A 16509-nucleotide genomic window follows, 5' to 3' on the forward strand; every position below is an offset into this window, starting at 1 on the left:
ACAGCTCTGCTTTTGGCACAGAGTGTTCAGGAGTATCGTGCCTTTTTATCAGGTTTGTGATTTTTCTCCACACTCCCCACCTGCATCTTCTTTCTGCGCAGGTGCTGTCACTTATTTGTCCCTGCACTGATCTGCACCCAAATCTTCTCCACCATGCTTTCCTTCTGTGGTGTATCTTATTCACAGTGCTGCTTCTTCACCTTCAAACACACATTCTCCCTTTTTCTCTCCACTTCCCCATCTGTTACCTATCTAGCAGTGCCCCCTACTCCATCTCAGTAGTACCGAGGAGGTCTAATTTTCCTCTTAGCATTCATCTTGCTTGGTGCTTATCCTCATTTGAAGCCATGGTTTTACTGCTGGCTTTTTTCTTGAAGTTTTCCCCCTGAACCTGTGTGCCCCAAGTGCTGGCCCAGCTCCACTGTAGTTTTCATGGTGTCTGGCTTGGCAGTTTTCAGACTCTCCTATCATCTTCATTTTGAAGCCCAAGATGCCACATAAATGCATTCCTGCCAACCTTGGATAGGCATCTTCCAGTCTCAAACTTCATTTTCTCAACCTCCCTTCCCCAGCCATTTTTTTCTCTTTCAAAGCCCTCCTTCAGTGGGCAGCACTGAGGAAAATACCATCAGTGCTCCACACGGCCTTCGGTTTTTCCTACTAGTCTTGGCAGTCTTCGGCAGTGTTACTACCAAAGAAATCCAGAAAGCATCATTTGTGCACATATGAATCACCAGAAGTGGTAGCATCCATCCACCTTCATTGTTTTATCTTGGATATGTGACCCAGAATACAAGAGATTTCCGTACTATTATTAGTTGCCCCAGTACCCTGTTTTCTTTTTTTTTGCTTTTTGGAGGGCAATTGGGGGTAAGTGACTTGCCCAAAGTCACAGCTAGTGTGTCAAGTGTCTGGGGTCACATTTGAACTCAGGTCCTCCTGATTCCAGGGCTGGTGCTAGTACCCTGTTTTCTAAGGTTGCTTCCTCTCTTTACCACATTCATGGTTGGTTCAGAAAGTGAGCTATTAGCCAGCTATTTATCAGGATCCAGTTACAACCACAACAAATATACATGAATTAAATGTCTGCTCTATGGTTTGTTTGGGAGCAAGTAAAATACATGAAAAATAATGAGATAAGACTGGATAAAAGGTAAGGCACTGCCAGCTGGTGTGCCAAGCAGAGGAGTTTGAACTTGATTCACTAGGCATTAAGGGAGCCCCGAAATATTTCTGAGCAGATGGGAGGCATGACAGGCAGATTGGAAGGGGGAGAGAGTTGAGTCAAGAAGATATGTTAGGAATCCACTGCAGTCTGTAAAATAAGACAATATGAGGTGAGTTACCTACTCATCACTGGCAGTAGTGGGAATAAAGAGGAAGGATGAGAGGTGTGTGTATAACATTTTAAGATTTGCAAAGAACTTTACATCTATTATCTCACTGGATGATGTTGGGAGGTCTGGGAAGAAAAATCAAAGATAACCCCACCATTTCATATATGGGAAACAAAGTGGATTGGAGTCCCAGAAACAGAAAAGGGAAAGTCAGAAGGAAGACCAGGGTTTGGGGGATAGATAATCTTGATGTCCATTCAATTCAAATAAAGGAAGTTACTATGCCATCTTCCTCATGAACCCTAAAGCAACCCTAAACTTATTTCCTCCCTCTCTATATTTGCCATCCAGCTGACTAGAAGTCACTAAACCTTTTATTTATTAGCAGTACTTTATAAACAACCTCTCAGAGTTAGGAGAGTTTGATTAGATTTTTAAAAGGCAAATTTCAGTCTAATATCTATTAAGTGCCTATTAAGTACATAGCACAGTAAATAATACAGTAGGACTTTTCAGTTCAGATCATTTCTTGAACAATCATTGTTAGGTCATAGGGCACTAATACAAGGAATTCAATTTGAGGATACTTATTAAGTATACAACTTTGGTGGGAACAGATCCATTGGACTGGACAAGAACTGCAGAGGATGAGAATATATGGGTAGATTCTAATCTGTTCCACTGGAGGGGACACCCACAGTGATAAGCTTAGATCCACTGAAAGAAGTGTCTATAAGGCTCTGCGGGAACAACAGTAATAAGATAGTCTTGTTCTCTTGGAGTATGTTTATGTAAGAGAAAACAGACACAGTTATCAGAGCAGAATAAAGTGTTCAAGGTATCACTTAAACAACACAGAGGAAGGCAATCACTTATTGGGAGAAGGGTTGAAGTGGTCCATTCTAGACACAGGCAACAATTCAGCAAAGGTACAGAGGGGCAAAAGTGCCTTTCATGGTTGCTGTGATTGGAATTTGAAGCTTTGTTTTGCCTTTTTTTATTAATTTTTAAAATTTATTTTAAAAATTTTTTTGAAGCTTTGTTGTTGATAATTTTGCCAGTTACATACTTGGGGAAAGCTGCAGAGCTAGCAGTTCAGCAGTCTTAAATTAATTTGAAAATGGGGGCACCGTGAAGGTCCAAAACTACAGAGAAAAGCCTCCAGGGCCTCCCCCCTCAGGGACAGTGCATTTTCAAGAGCTTTTTAAAATGTCCACCTCCTGATGGAAGAGGCAACCTCACCCTCGTGCAGTGCCTGGTGTGTGAGAGGCTCTTCAGAGAGGTGGGGTCATTTGATAATTCCAGGTCCAAATGCAAATGTAAGAGCATCCTTTAAGTCCCATATTTTTACCTGTTTCCCTAGCGTGGAGGTGCCTGTTGACACTTAGTGGTCAAGACTGAGCATTAAAGAGTAAGTTCTAAGGTACTGTTAATACTCCAGGGAGTTCTTTACCATGGACTGATGGTCCTGAACCAGATGAACAGAGAAAAATTTTAGGAATGCAGGTTTTCCCCCACTTTTGTAACATTTAAAACTTACCACAAGGAATCTTCCAAGTTTCTTCAAAGTTAAGACTATTTCATATAGCCTCTGTTTTTTTTCTTAGTGATCATTCTGCTTGTATAAGACTTGAGTTTAAATAATGAAAACTCCTATGCTTTTCCCTGTTTGACAGATTTTAAATGGAGGAACTCCAGACATTCCTTCTGCTGGCCTTTTACCAGGGCAAATCCAAGATAACCCTGGATATCCATACTCTGACAGTTCCTCTATTCTTGGTAAGTAGCACTGATATAAATCTCTTCAATAAACCTCACAAATACAGTAACAGTTTTTAAAAATAATTTTAAAGAGTTTTTACACAAATCAGTTTTGTTGCCCTGTTTGCCCATCCCAGATCCCACCACCCCAAATTTTAGCAGCAAGTTAGGCTAGTACAAAATTGCTTGCAGTCTTTAGAGGGCTAGGGCTTTGAGAGAAGAATGTAAAGTTTTGGAGACAAAAATAATAGCAGAAGAATTATAAACAATACTAAGTCACCTACCTTCTATTTCAAAAAGAACCTATAGAGCTTCTTTTCCCCCTAGTCTGCCTGTTACCTTTCTTTTTATAAATCAGTCAAAAGTTTGATGTAGGAATTATATAAGCTAAAACTAAAACCACAGGAAGTAATTTTGACCACTAATAAGTTTGTTTTCTATTCAGGTGAGAACCCACACGTTGGTATAGACATGATTGATAACGATCAAGGTTCCAGCAGCCCCAGTAATGACGAAGCAGCCATGGCAGTCATCATGAGCCTCTTGGAAGCAGATGCTGGTCTTGGTGGCCCTGTGGATTTCAGTGACTTACCTTGGCCACTTTAAACTTTACTGTACAGATGCTTCAGCAACATCTGCAGTATCAAAGTGCATTATTGGTGGAGTTTGACTGTCTGTGAAGCTTCTTGGATAAAGAGATAATAGCTTTTATGTTCAAACTTCATAAAAGCCATCTCAAAGCCATTGATACAAGTCAATCCTACTATGTGTAACTTAAGACAAAGTGGAACTAAAACCGCTACAGTGTTTCTGCATCATTGATTATTGAGCTAGCTGTGAAGAGCTTGCATTAATTGTATATTTTGGATTCTGTTCGTGTTGAATTTTTAAATCATTGTGCACAGAAGCATCATTGGTAGCTTTTATATGCAAACAGTCATTTCAGATGTATGGTGTTTTTACACTACAAAGAGGTCCCCCATGTGGACATTTCTTATACTAATTGTATCATAAAGCTGTTTATTCTTTCTTGTAAGAATCCTTTACTATAAATATGGGTTAAAGTGTAATGTATTAGACAGTTAAATATTTTTAAAATAAATGTTTCCTTTGTTCTATAAAATACTCTTTATTTTTTTAAACAAGTAATTTGAAAAGAACATTTCTGTCACTAACTTTATCATGTATTCAAGGATGAGGATAATCAAGCTCTCCCCATTCCCTCTTTACTTTCATGATCAACTACTTAGTGTGTGCTTTCCCTTTGGCTTAGGTATTTACAGGTTATGTTTTCACTAAAATGGAACTAGAATGTCCTTGATGTATCACAGACACTTTAGCATCTATCCTTAAGTAAGTTCAGAATTGGATTCTTAGCATTGTTTTGGTTTGTGACAAGTAGTTAGAGATAACAATAATTATTCTTTCCACTAGCACCTCTAGATAATGATGGAAGGACTGGAAATGGTACACCCTCAACTCTAAAGCACTGGGTCTTTCAGGATCCTGGGGGATGAGGAGGCATGTTATATGCAAGGTGCCATTTGCTAGTTGAAGGCAGTGCCATAATTTAATATGGCTGTGATGACTATTTTTAGGGGTCTGCCTTTATACCATCCAAACAGAAATGAAGAAGCAATCAGCTGATTCTAAGAATTAATAATCTAGCCAGAAACATGAAAACAATGTAAGTTTATTTCAATGAAAAACTCAAGTTTACAATCATTTAGTAAACAAGAAGTGAACACTTCATTCCTATCCCATGACATTTACGAAAACACCTTGTCAGTAAATAAATATCTGTGAACAGATTAAGGGTAAGGCAGACTGGATGATAAATCACCTCTGCTGTTCACATCCCTGCATGTGACTCACACAAGATGAGTGAAAAACTGCACTGGGAAACAGACTAAACAGCTACTGAATATCATCCTAATCACTCAATGGGCCCAGTGGTAAATACTTATTTTGTGCTCACTCAACCGTGAGCAGCAAAACTTAGTAACAGATGCGAACTGCATTTCCATCTTTTGCTAAAGAGGCTTTGATAGAAGCACTTGTTTAAATTTGTATTGTGCATCACAACTATAAAAAATGGCTTTAAGAATTCCACGGAACCACCATTTATAAAGTGCTACTATCAAAACTGTGTTAACTGCATTTTGTTCGGGCTGTGGCCAACATCTATGGTGAAGGTACACAAGTAGCCCCTACTGCCAATCCCACCATTTCTAACTGTGAGAGAACTGTCCAGCATACAAAGAACCAATTTCACAAACCTACTGGTAAACAAATACATTTATATAAGTGGAACCTCAGGATGTCAAATTGATACCTTTGGTCTTTTAAAAAAAAAAAAAGTCCACACTGCAATCTCCTAAACACTGGTGTGTGCATTTCACAATGAAGAACAGTGGCATTGCAGTGCCGAAGAATGAGGGCAGCATCACTGGCGAGAGGAGCATGCTAGCATTTGTTAGATGGGCTGCCTCCATCACAGCATCGGACTCTGTCCCTCAGGATCCAGTTCGTTGTTGCCAGGAGGAGGAGGGACAGGCAGGATATCCAATTCATCCACTTGAGGTGTCGGATGCATGACCACCAGCTGGTCCTGGGGAATGTCTGCAGCAGCTGCCGCCAGGTTTGTGATGGACTTACTCTTCACACACTGGAAGTCCACATGCCGACTTTTTCCTTCCTCCTTCTCCCAGGACATGCGAATAAATGGTCTTTGGACATAGTTGTAGATGACTTCTGGGCGCCCACCAGGCCTTTTCTTGACTTTCTCTTTGTAAGTGGGATACCCTAAAGGAAAGATTTTGCACACATTAATGAAATATCTAACTTCTTTGCATCCCAATTTTCTTCATCTATACTATCTGCAAATTAGACTAGAAGACTTCTAAAATCTTTTCTTGCTCTCACACTGTATGATCTATGCTTTTAACATATCAAAATAGCAGATGCATGACAAAGGAAGAAGGCTAGACATGAAGTCAGGAGATAAAAGATTCATATATGCCCTCATATCCTTTCTTTAACTGCAATCATGGGAAAGATGGTACCCTATGAGCCTCAGTTTAATGATGACAATACTTGCAATAGCTACTGTCTTGATATTATAGTGAGGAAATACCTTGCAAACCTTAAAAACCTATTAAACTAGTTATTAACAGAAAATAGGAAGCATTTCTTTTTTGCAAACTAATTAACTGTATGCTTTTTCTAGTGTTTTACTAATAGGCAGAAAGAAAAAAATGTAAGTTTACAATTTACCAATTAAATGTGGCAAACTTTCAAATCCCTCTCCTTGGAAAAAGATTTCAAGAGAATGCAATTCCACCCACCCTAAAACAGATGGCTACCTCCTGAATCAAAATCCTACTTTTTTAATGTAATAGCTTCTCCCTGGTCCCTAGGCTCACTAACCTATTTATCCAACCAGTATTTACTGAACACCTGCAGTAAACAAACCAAGGCAAGAGGTGTCCTAGGGCTCTGTTTGTGATAAATGCCAAAGAAGTGGGGTAGAAGAGAAGAACAAAGATGACTGACCAGGGTATGGAAGAGGTTATACTAAGAAAGCTTGGAGGGACAAGTAAGGATCTAGAAAAGCGGAAAGAGTATTATTAGGAAGAGAAAATTATATACATAAAATCTGAGATCTAGAACAAGAAGGAACTTCAGAGAACATCTAGCCCAACCTTCTTATTACAAAGGAGGAAAAATAGGCCTTAGGCTTACATACAGTGTCAAAAGCAAGGTATGAACTCCGATGCACAAAGACTCATACTTCATAAGGAATATACATGAGTCGTATAGGAAGGTTGACAAATAAAAAGTTCCCTTTTCACTGACTCAAATTACCAACAAGGTCTTTGAAAGACTGTTTAAAGGACACACCACTTCTAAGTTCACCTCTCCAAGCTATCATTCAAACCATCCAAAAATGTACATCACACGTGAAACTGGGATTGCTCTAAATAGAAACATCCACATATACACAAATGAAGAAAATCATGTGTTGTTTTGCTTTTTTATTTAAACCTCTAGGAAATTTTCCTGGGAAAATACCTGTCCATTAGATGGAGCAGTAAACCATCTCTGCACTAGAAACTCTACATTAGGTCCATCTTGACCTTCACACTGACACTTAAAAACTTGTGTGACCTTGGGCAAGTCACTTAACCTCTGGGCCTCAGCTTCCTCAACTGTAAAATAAGGGTGTTGGTCTGGATGGCCTCTAAGGTTCCTTCCAGCCCTAGTGTTCTGAGCCTAGTAAACTGTATGGAGTTACACCAGGTATGAGTGATTAAAAAAAAATTTAAAACAGGCCTATTTTGTAGTAATTAGAGTGGAAAATAAATTAGCCAGAATTTCTCATTTATTAAAAGGAAAAGAAAACCAATACCCAACACACCATGTTGTCAATGCAGCAATGCTGCCTAGGTAACTAGAAAGGCAACAACTAATTTTACAGTAGTAGGAAACAACCCTGTTGCCCCAGGCTCATTTACTCCATGTACCAGATCTCTTCCTATGGGGTGTCACAATCAATTAAGCTACTACTTTAACTTCTCGGATGATAAGTATGCTGGCTAGATCTCAGAACTCTAAGATACTGGAAACAAGAAGTAACAAGGCACAGAAATGATATGCGCAGTCATTATAGTATCCTAGAGTAAAGACCCCCTTCAAATGGTTATTCCCAGTCTTAGACAAATTCTCATCTCCTATTTTCAAGATTCAAGGATTCAAAATGAGTATCTCCAAACCAAAACCCTCTCCCCATGTTCTTGTTTTTATCTCTCAGAACAATCTCTACAAAGTTTCTATATTATCCTTGGCCTTCCCACCAGGTACAGGGAAAATAGTGCTGGATATGGAGTCAGAAAACCTGACTGCCATTTACTTTCCGTGTGACCACGAATAAGTGACAATCTTTCTCCGAAAAGAGCTCTAAGGATCCTTCCACGAGCTCTAAATCTATGACATTATGATCCTCTACTGTTAAGCTGACTTGGATCCTAGCAAGCATTATTATATAGCACTTTAAGGTTTGCAAAATAATTCACATGTTATGTAAAGTGCAGTTCCTGTCATCCTTATTTTACTGATGAGGAAACTGAAGCTGAGAGAGGTCACACAATTAAAGTGTCTGAACTAAGATCTTCCTGACTCCAAGACCAGCAATCTGTCTACTGTTTCACAGTCTTTCCATCTTCCAATGTTAACAAAGACTTGGCTCTTTACCGTCCCAAGCATCCCTGGTCGGCCTGTGTAGTCCTCACGTGCCCCTGAAGCACCAGGCCAAGATGAGAAGGGCATATTCCTTGCTTCTTTCTCACTTGTAGATTGACCTGCTCTCATCCCTCAGTAGCCTCTCTTTGGAGATTCATTCTATCTATCTTGGTCAGAGTCCAAATCTTTGTCTTAGTACTAAATCAATGGCCTTTTCTCAGGCCTTGTTCTCCTCCTACCCCATTGGCATGGGCATATTCCAGGGCTCAGCTAGCCTTGGACCCCGTTCTCTTCCTGCTCTACATTTTCTTCCTTTATGATCTCATTAGCTCCCAAAGTTTCAGTTAATCTCTCTACAAACAACTCCTAAATCTATTTATCCAGCCCAGTTCTAATCTGTTGTGAATTCTAATCCCACATTACCAGCCATCTGCTGGATATCACAGAACATGTTCAAAACAAAACACATTTCTCTTTAAATCCATCCCTCTTCAAAACTTGCCTTTTTTCCCCTGAGATTACTGTTTTAGTAACCAAGGTTCACACACATCAAGTAATCTGACTCACCCACTCCCTAACAGCCTACCAATTATCAGGCCTTGTCAATTCTTCTTTCATGCCCAGACCTCTCCCTACTCCCTGCTTATCTAGTAATAGTCTTAGCAATAACAATAATGACAGCTAACATTTATATAGTGTCTACTACGTCCCAGGCACTGTGTAAGCATTTCATAAGGAGAACAATGCTATTATGATCTTCCTTTTATGGATGAGGAAATTGAGGCAAAGAAGTTATGTGACCTGCCCAGGGTCACATGGCTTAGCAGGTGTCTGAGGCCAGATCTGAACTCAAGTCTTTCTGCCTCGAGACCCAGAGCTGTATCCATTGCACTCCCTTGTTGCCCCTCCTAGTCTTTCCTTTTTCCAATCTACCCTCCACAAAGCTGCCAAACTGCTACCATCCTAAGTCACAAGTCCGTCATTTTACTCAACTTTCAAATGGCTCTGTGCTGCCTCTTGGATAAATGACAGTTATTTCCAACCTGGCACTGAAAGCTGTGCTCAACAAGCCTTCCACTTAGCTGATTTTCAGTCTCTTCACAGAATCTATTAATCAAGCTGTCCTTGAAGAAGAGCTCCCTCCTTCCTCAGGTATGGAATTCTCTGCCTTCTCACTAACATGCAACCCCTTGTTTCCTTTATAGTGCAATCTCAGTACCTCCACCTATACAAACCCTTCCTAATTCATTGTTCCAGTTGTCAATGTTCTTTTCCACCAAAATGGCAGTGAGCAGAAAGCTCAGGTCCCACTGACATGTGCTGGTTATTCCCTGGGTAGATCTTTCCCTCTCAGAGCTCTAGGCAACATGCTTAAGACTCTTTTACGGGACAGAAAAAGTGCTGAGTAGCTGTGGTAGTTAGTGATGGAATCACAGGTTCAGTCCCTATCACGTTCTATGTCCTTGTCCATGGAGATGCTGTTCCCCCAGCACACTGTATGCTCTAGGAGAGCACAAAAAGTTTCATTTTTGTCACTGTCTACACTACACTACTATCCACAAAGAAGATGCTCCAAAGGAACAGTTTTTGAAGTGAAATATATTATGTTAATAAAACTCCTCTAAGTTCTGACATCTCACTTCACTGCTTTACCTCCCCTACTCTGTAGAATGAGGGAGACAATATAGCATTTATTTATATTTTTAATATGTATAAAAACATATTTGTACATAAATATATATGAAAATACTTATGTCCTATATTTATATATATGCTTATATGTAAATCCAACATTTATAATTACAAACAGTGGCACCACTAGAATTCCTACCACATTAAGGTGACTAGTCTTTCACCAGTAGGACTACAGAAACAGCACTGGGGTTTGAAGTCTCATGGTTCTAATACTTCCCTGCTATGTGACTACAGGCTCTCTGAACCTCACATTTTCTCAACTATAAAAATAAGATTAATGCTTGTACTACCTTAAAGGCTAGTTAGGAGGAATATGGTTTTGTAAACTAAAAAATCTATTAAATTGGGCACTAGGTGGCACAGTGGATAGAGCACTGAACTTAGAATCAGGAAGACTCAGCTTTCAGAGTTCAAATCTGGCCTTAGATACTTCCTAGCTGTGTGACCCTAGGCAAGTCACTTAATACTATTTGCCTCAATTTCCTCATCTGTCAAATGTGCTGGGGAAAGAAATAGCAAACCACTCCAGTATCTTTACCAAGAAAACCTCAAATGGAGTCATGGAGAGTTGGACACAATTGAAACAAGTGAACAACAACCATACACACAGTTGGCAACTATCTGTTATCTACAAAACAGTTCTAATAATAGTAACCTATCAGGCTTTTTTCTTAAGCTTTCATCCATAATCTCAAAGGCTAAGGCTTTTTTCAATCTGTTTTGACTAAACATATTTAGGAGGGGGAAAAAAAGGCACATAAATACTACTCCCCAACCCCTTGGGAAAAAAAAAAACCAACGGAAGCATTAGGAAGAGAAGGCCCATTGAGGAAAAACAAACATGTCTTACCTTCTATACCCAGTCGAATTTTCTTAAGACCTCGTTCCTTCAAAACAGATTTGGCCACATCTCTATTTTCAATGTATTTGAAAAATCTATACAACTTTGTGCTATAAATAACTGGGGACAAAAAGCAACAGATTTTAAAAATTAGTACCAGAAATGAATCTACTGAAGTTTTTTACCTTAAATTCATCTTGCTCCACAATCAGTAGGGCCTGATCACCCTAAAACCCCACAATGGATGCAGTGATGCCAAAGGATGACTAGCCAACATGACAGAACAATAAGTTCAGTAGAGTTAATATACAAGCAAAATTTCTAACAGGGTTGAAACCAGAGAAGCTTTGATAATCCACCAAGGTTACTGCAGCTCTATACTGAAACCCAATCCATCAGAAAAATCATTCAATTCTAAAAAAACATTTTAGAGACCTGACGCAGAGTGTGTTTTTCTTTAAAGACAATGGCCCACAGACACAGACTAAAACCCTGCCAAACAGGCAGAGTAAAGGAGTGAAGGACATGTTATAAACCATTTAGATGATTATCATCCCCCAACGGTAGAGAGACAAGACACTTTCTGAATTTCATGGATTGAGCTACTATTATAATTCCCAAGAAATGTACAGACCCCCCCCAAACTGTTCTCTACTTAGGTGGCCACCCCACTCACTACTGATGTTATTAAAAGGCAGATTCGAGCAAGTTCTGCCCAGGTTAGTCTGTTTAGGTCAAACAGGCTTTGCAAAGGACAGACACTCCACTGACAACATGATGAGTCTTCCAAATGTGCTGGGGACTTCAGGGAGTTAGACAGATGGGCCCTCCTCGCCTTCTCTCTTTCAGGTGGAGTTATCTCCCTTAAAAGGTGAACTGCAAAGGTTTTTTCAAAAAAAGAAAGACACGCTCACAAACCAAGCACGCTGGTTTACAGGATCCAATTAAAAGGAAAATAAATACTTGCTTTCTCTGGAATAAGTTTGTACCTATTTCTATTCCTTAAAAATGCTGAAAATTTGAGAAGATTTGTCATAGCTTCCCAGAATGGATGACATCATCACAACCACTATCATTTCATAATACCTCCTAATTAGAAGAAAAGGGCTGGCAGAAATATCGTCATCTCCTACAAATAAATCCTCTTTGGTTAAAATGTCTTCTGTCTCAGAGTAAAATAGGAATTGAAAATATTTAGTTTAACTAAAGAAAAAATGTTTTCAGTCTTCAAGTTTCAAAGTTACTTATACTTATTCAAAAATCTTCTTTGAAAGAAGTAAAAATGGAAAAAAAACAGAAACAAACTGTGCTTCATAATGATTAAAGTAGTTTCAAACTTTTTTCCATCCTCTGCAGATTAAAGTTTGGGTTTTGAAAACAAATCCCAGTTTTAAGAAATACCTTTTACTAACACTGACAGATTTCTAAAAAATCTTTTTGTATCTCTTTAATCTTTTTGAAAAATTACTAATTTGTCCAACTTAAGAAGGAAGTCATCATAAAAACCAGGTTAGCAGAGAGCCCAGGTATATACAGCAATATCAGCTATCCAGTACTACTACTGTTCACAAGAAAAAACACAACACTCATTTGAGCACATCATGCAACTACAATTCCTTAAGGAACAACATGGCAATTTTTAGCATTAAACAAAGAAAATACTTTAAAGAACCCTAAAATATTTTCCCCATCAAACGATGTCATGATGGACTCAAATAGGAAGGAAAAAACACCACCGTCACAAACCCCAAGAGTTTCAGCATCTTTGTGCTTCCTCCAGCTTAAGTTCTTTATCCAGGCCCTGGAAATCTTTACAAAGCTGGCAATCTGAGTGACTGACAAGCTCTTCCAAAAAAGACTAAATGAAGATGTTTATAAAAATCATAATTTCTTTGGAATTCTACCCTATTTTCTTCTCATCTGAGAGGAAACTTTAGTCATTTCTAGGAAATTTGCCAAAGAGAATTAATATATGCCCAATGTATGATTTACCAAAAATATCAAAAGCTCTGGCAGGAGGTGGAAAAGGGAATAAAAATGCAATTAGAAAGAGAGAAGCTAAATGATTAGTGCTTTTAAAAAATGCAGATATCATCTTAGGAAGCAAAAAAGCAAAAATACTGTGGTCTTAAAGGTACTTGTGGGTCACAATACCATGTACAAATGGATAGGTTATCAAACAAAATGAAGCTCTTTCAGACCAAACCTCACTTCCACAGACCAGTCCAGTTAGACTTCTAGGTCAAAAGTGACCTATAAACCACAGTGACTAAAAAGCATTCTACCAAACCATTACTACCTTTACAAGGTGTTTCTAAGAGTTACTGTATCATTAATAAAGAAAAGATAGCTGTTTATATGTAGTAAAATTCTAAAATGAAAATGTATTCTTTTATCAAGCTGAAGTTAAAACCAGTACACTAATGGTAAGGTACTAAAGGAAGGTGATAAACCAGCAGCCCTGGTCCAGCACACTAAAAGACATCTTCCAATACTTACTCTGTGAATATTCTTCTCCCATCTGGGGTGGATATTCTTCATCCCAATCAACCACATCATCATCTGTGAGTACCACTATATGACACTCTCTTTCACCACTTTGGGCGCTGGCCACCATCAGAGGGAGGATCATTTCCTCTAAATAAAACTCAAATTGTCTACGAGCACCATCATTTGATAATTCATGCATGAGGGCACCTGAAAATAAACCCATAAAAATATCATGATTTTTGGATGACCCACGATGAACATTAACATAAAGTATAAAAAAAGCCTTCTAGCCATCTTTGAAAAGCCAGCCCCTACAACGGGCCTTCCCATCCCTCTGTGATTCAGATTCTCCTTCTGAATAAAGTAAACTTTTGAATCTTGACAAGCATTTTGTTTATATCTTTGATGACTGCACTGACTGGGTCTCCTACCCACATGGAGTAGAGTTGTATGTCATCCCCTGTGCTGTAGAGCAGAGAATTGTTGAGCTCCTCATTTTTATTCTGTCTATAACAAGCTTCCTGTTCTTACTCTAGAAGTTGGAAACATATTTACTTGCTTTGTCTGATCTTTTACTTTGTCGTTCCCAAACCTCCCTCCTTCTGCCAGTGTCAGAATATATGCTCAGTGATGGAACAGGCCATTTTAACCACTTTATCGTACCAAATACCTAGTAGAGTGTACTGTGCTGAATAAATGGCTCCAGTTCTGATTATGTTTATCAGTGACATTGTTACTGAGGTAGACTGGAGGAGTGGAAACCTAGCCTCTCATACAAACTGGCTTTGTGACTCTGGACAAGTCACTTAAAGACTGTGTTGTAGACATGTCAGGCTGAATTAGGTGAGAGAGTTTCTCCTCCAGTTCTCTATGTCTGTGAAGTCACAGGTTCAGTGCTTAACTTCTTGACACCGTATCGCCTACTGACAGAAACCTGACTAGGAAAAGAAATCATAAGGAACTTATCAGAGTCAAACTATTTACATTACTATATGGAAAAATGAGAATTGTAACTTAGGAAACTTTCCTCAGTATGAGAATAGTTGAAGGGAATATAAATGTATATATATGTATACATACACCTATATATGTCTATATAGGAGGGTAATGGGAGTATGAATACATATGTGAGTGTGTGTATATATGTGTACAGGTATACATAGACAGAGGGCACAGGACCAGTTGAATAGGAAGGGATGATACTTGAAAGGTGAAACTGAGAGGTAAGAGAGGAATATAGTGGGAGGAGATGGGGAGAGACAGAATGGGGTAACCTATCTCATATAGAAGAGGCAAGGAAAAACTGTTACAATGGAGGGGAAGAACAAGAAGGCAAAAGGGAATGGGTCAACCTTATTCTCAATGAATTTGGCTTGGTGAGGGAATGACATACACACTAAATAGGGTATCTCACCCTACAGGAGAGTAAGGGGAAGGGGATGAGAGGGGGGATGATGGAGGGGAGGGAAGTTGGAAGTACACACTTTTGAAAAGGGACTGGATCAAAGTAGAGAATAGAACAAGTGGGTGGTGGGATAAGAGAGAGGGAAATATAATCAGTCTTTCACAATATATCCACCATGGAAATGTTTTGCATAACTACACATGTACAACCTATATTGAATTGCTTATCTTCCCAGTAAGGGTGGGTGATGAGGGAGGAAGGGAAAGAATCTGGAATTCAAAGCATTAAAATCAAATGTTTAAAAAAATATATTATAGGGGCAGACAGGTAGCACAGCGCGTAAGAGCACCAGTCCCAGTGTCGGGATGACCTGGGGGATCGAATCCCGGCTCAGATACTTAGCACCACACCCAGAAATAACTGGCCGTGTAACCCTGAGCAAATTACTTAACCCCAATTGCTTTAAAAAAAAATATATATATATATATATTTTACATGCAACTGGGTAATAAGATATATAGGCACTGGGGTATAGAGATCCATCTTGCCCTACTGGAAAGTCAGAGGGGGAATGGGGGAGGATATAGGAGAGAGCAGATTGGGGGAGGGGGTATAAAGTGGGATCACTGTTTTGGGGTGGTAGGTAGAAAGATGGGGAGAAAATTTGTAACTCAAAATCTGCTGGAAATGATGTAAACTAAAAATAAACATAAAATTTAATTTAAAAAAAATACCCCCAAAAAGCATCAGAATACAGTGGTGGAAGGAGGGAAGTTTGAGAATAAGAAAGTAAAAAAACAAACAAACAAAACAAGAGAATATGTTGCCAGCTTCTAGAGTGAACAGTAAACTTGTTATAAACAAAATAAACTTAGGTAGCTATATAGTATTCTCTGCTCTATAGCAATGGGGATGATATAACAGCTCTACTCCATGAGTACAGTCATAACATACTGTAATTACTAGTAAAGAATGGAGTTTTTACTGGAAAATCAGAAAAAATTATAAAAGTTAGGGCTCAGACATTCCAGATTCCAAGAAAATGAAATAAAAGGAGGCCAGCAGATGCTCTTACTTGAGTCTCTCACCCAAAGGAAGCCAAAGGCCTAGGCAGACTGGGAACATTTTTCTGGAGCTCTCCCTCCTACTAAACAGGGTTGAGTAGGCCAGAGGATAAGGAGAATATAGTACACCACAGAGAAGAAAGCAAAGATGTAATTCAGCTGAGAGCTTTCTTTACTGTCATGGAGGAACCTAAGTGTTAAAGATGAAAGATCAAGGCCTAAAAGGCCCCAGGAAAGACTCATTAGTTCTCCCCTCCACTACCTGCCTTCTAAAAATTGCCCCTTTTACACTTCCTTATTTTACAACAGTTCACAACAATGAGATTTCTGGAAAAGGAAAATCTCTGCTGATAAATCCAAAGCATTTTGTCTAAGCAGTAAGGGACAGAGGGAATGGAAAACGACTGTCAGGTAATTGCCTGTTTTCTACAATAGCCAGTCTGAAGTTCTGAGAAATATTCATGGGAATCACTGATCACTCTATGTCATTCACTACCCTCAACACAAACACACACACACACACACACACACACACACACACACACACACCTTCAATTGCTCCCTCTTACTTCCATCAAATACAAAATCCTCTGCTTGGCATTCAAAGCCCTTCATAACCTATCCCTTCCTACACTTTACTCCCCATCACACAACTCTTCAATTCAGTGACACTGG

General features: G+C 39.1%; 2 protein-coding genes across 13 annotated transcripts in view; one reads left to right on the forward strand and one right to left on the reverse strand.

The window, feature by feature from the left end:
- The window catches only part of BMAL1 (basic helix-loop-helix ARNT like 1), a 96011-nt gene extending 91790 nt beyond the window's left edge, over window positions 1–4221 (forward strand). For all 7 annotated transcript variants that reach the window (XM_069091258.1, XM_069091259.1, XM_069091256.1 and 4 more), the window contains 2 exons: window positions 3014–3116; window positions 3544–4221. In XM_069091258.1, coding sequence (XP_068947359.1) covers window positions 3014–3116; window positions 3544–3704 — 264 coding nt within the window. In that variant the 3' untranslated portion in view covers window positions 3705–4221. The remainder of the gene's footprint in view (window positions 1–3013; window positions 3117–3543) is intronic.
- A 554-nt stretch (window positions 4222–4775) lies between these two features.
- BTBD10 (BTB domain containing 10) overlaps window positions 4776–16509 on the reverse strand; it is an 80156-nt gene continuing 68422 nt past the window's right edge. For all 6 annotated transcript variants that reach the window (XM_069091263.1, XM_069091262.1, XM_069091266.1 and 3 more), the window contains 3 exons: window positions 13375–13572; window positions 10885–10995; window positions 4776–5903 (listed from right to left, as the gene is read on the reverse strand). In XM_069091263.1, the coding sequence (XP_068947364.1) occupies window positions 5593–5903; window positions 10885–10995; window positions 13375–13572 (620 nt within the window). In that variant the 3' untranslated portion in view covers window positions 4776–5592. The remainder of the gene's footprint in view (window positions 5904–10884; window positions 10996–13374; window positions 13573–16509) is intronic.

The sequence above is a fragment of the Petaurus breviceps genome, unplaced genomic scaffold (assembly GCF_028583685.1).
Source record: "Petaurus breviceps papuanus isolate PSGF00001 unplaced genomic scaffold, PetGlider_PUasm1.0 188, whole genome shotgun sequence".
Lineage (NCBI taxonomy): Eukaryota > Metazoa > Chordata > Mammalia > Diprotodontia > Petauridae > Petaurus > Petaurus breviceps.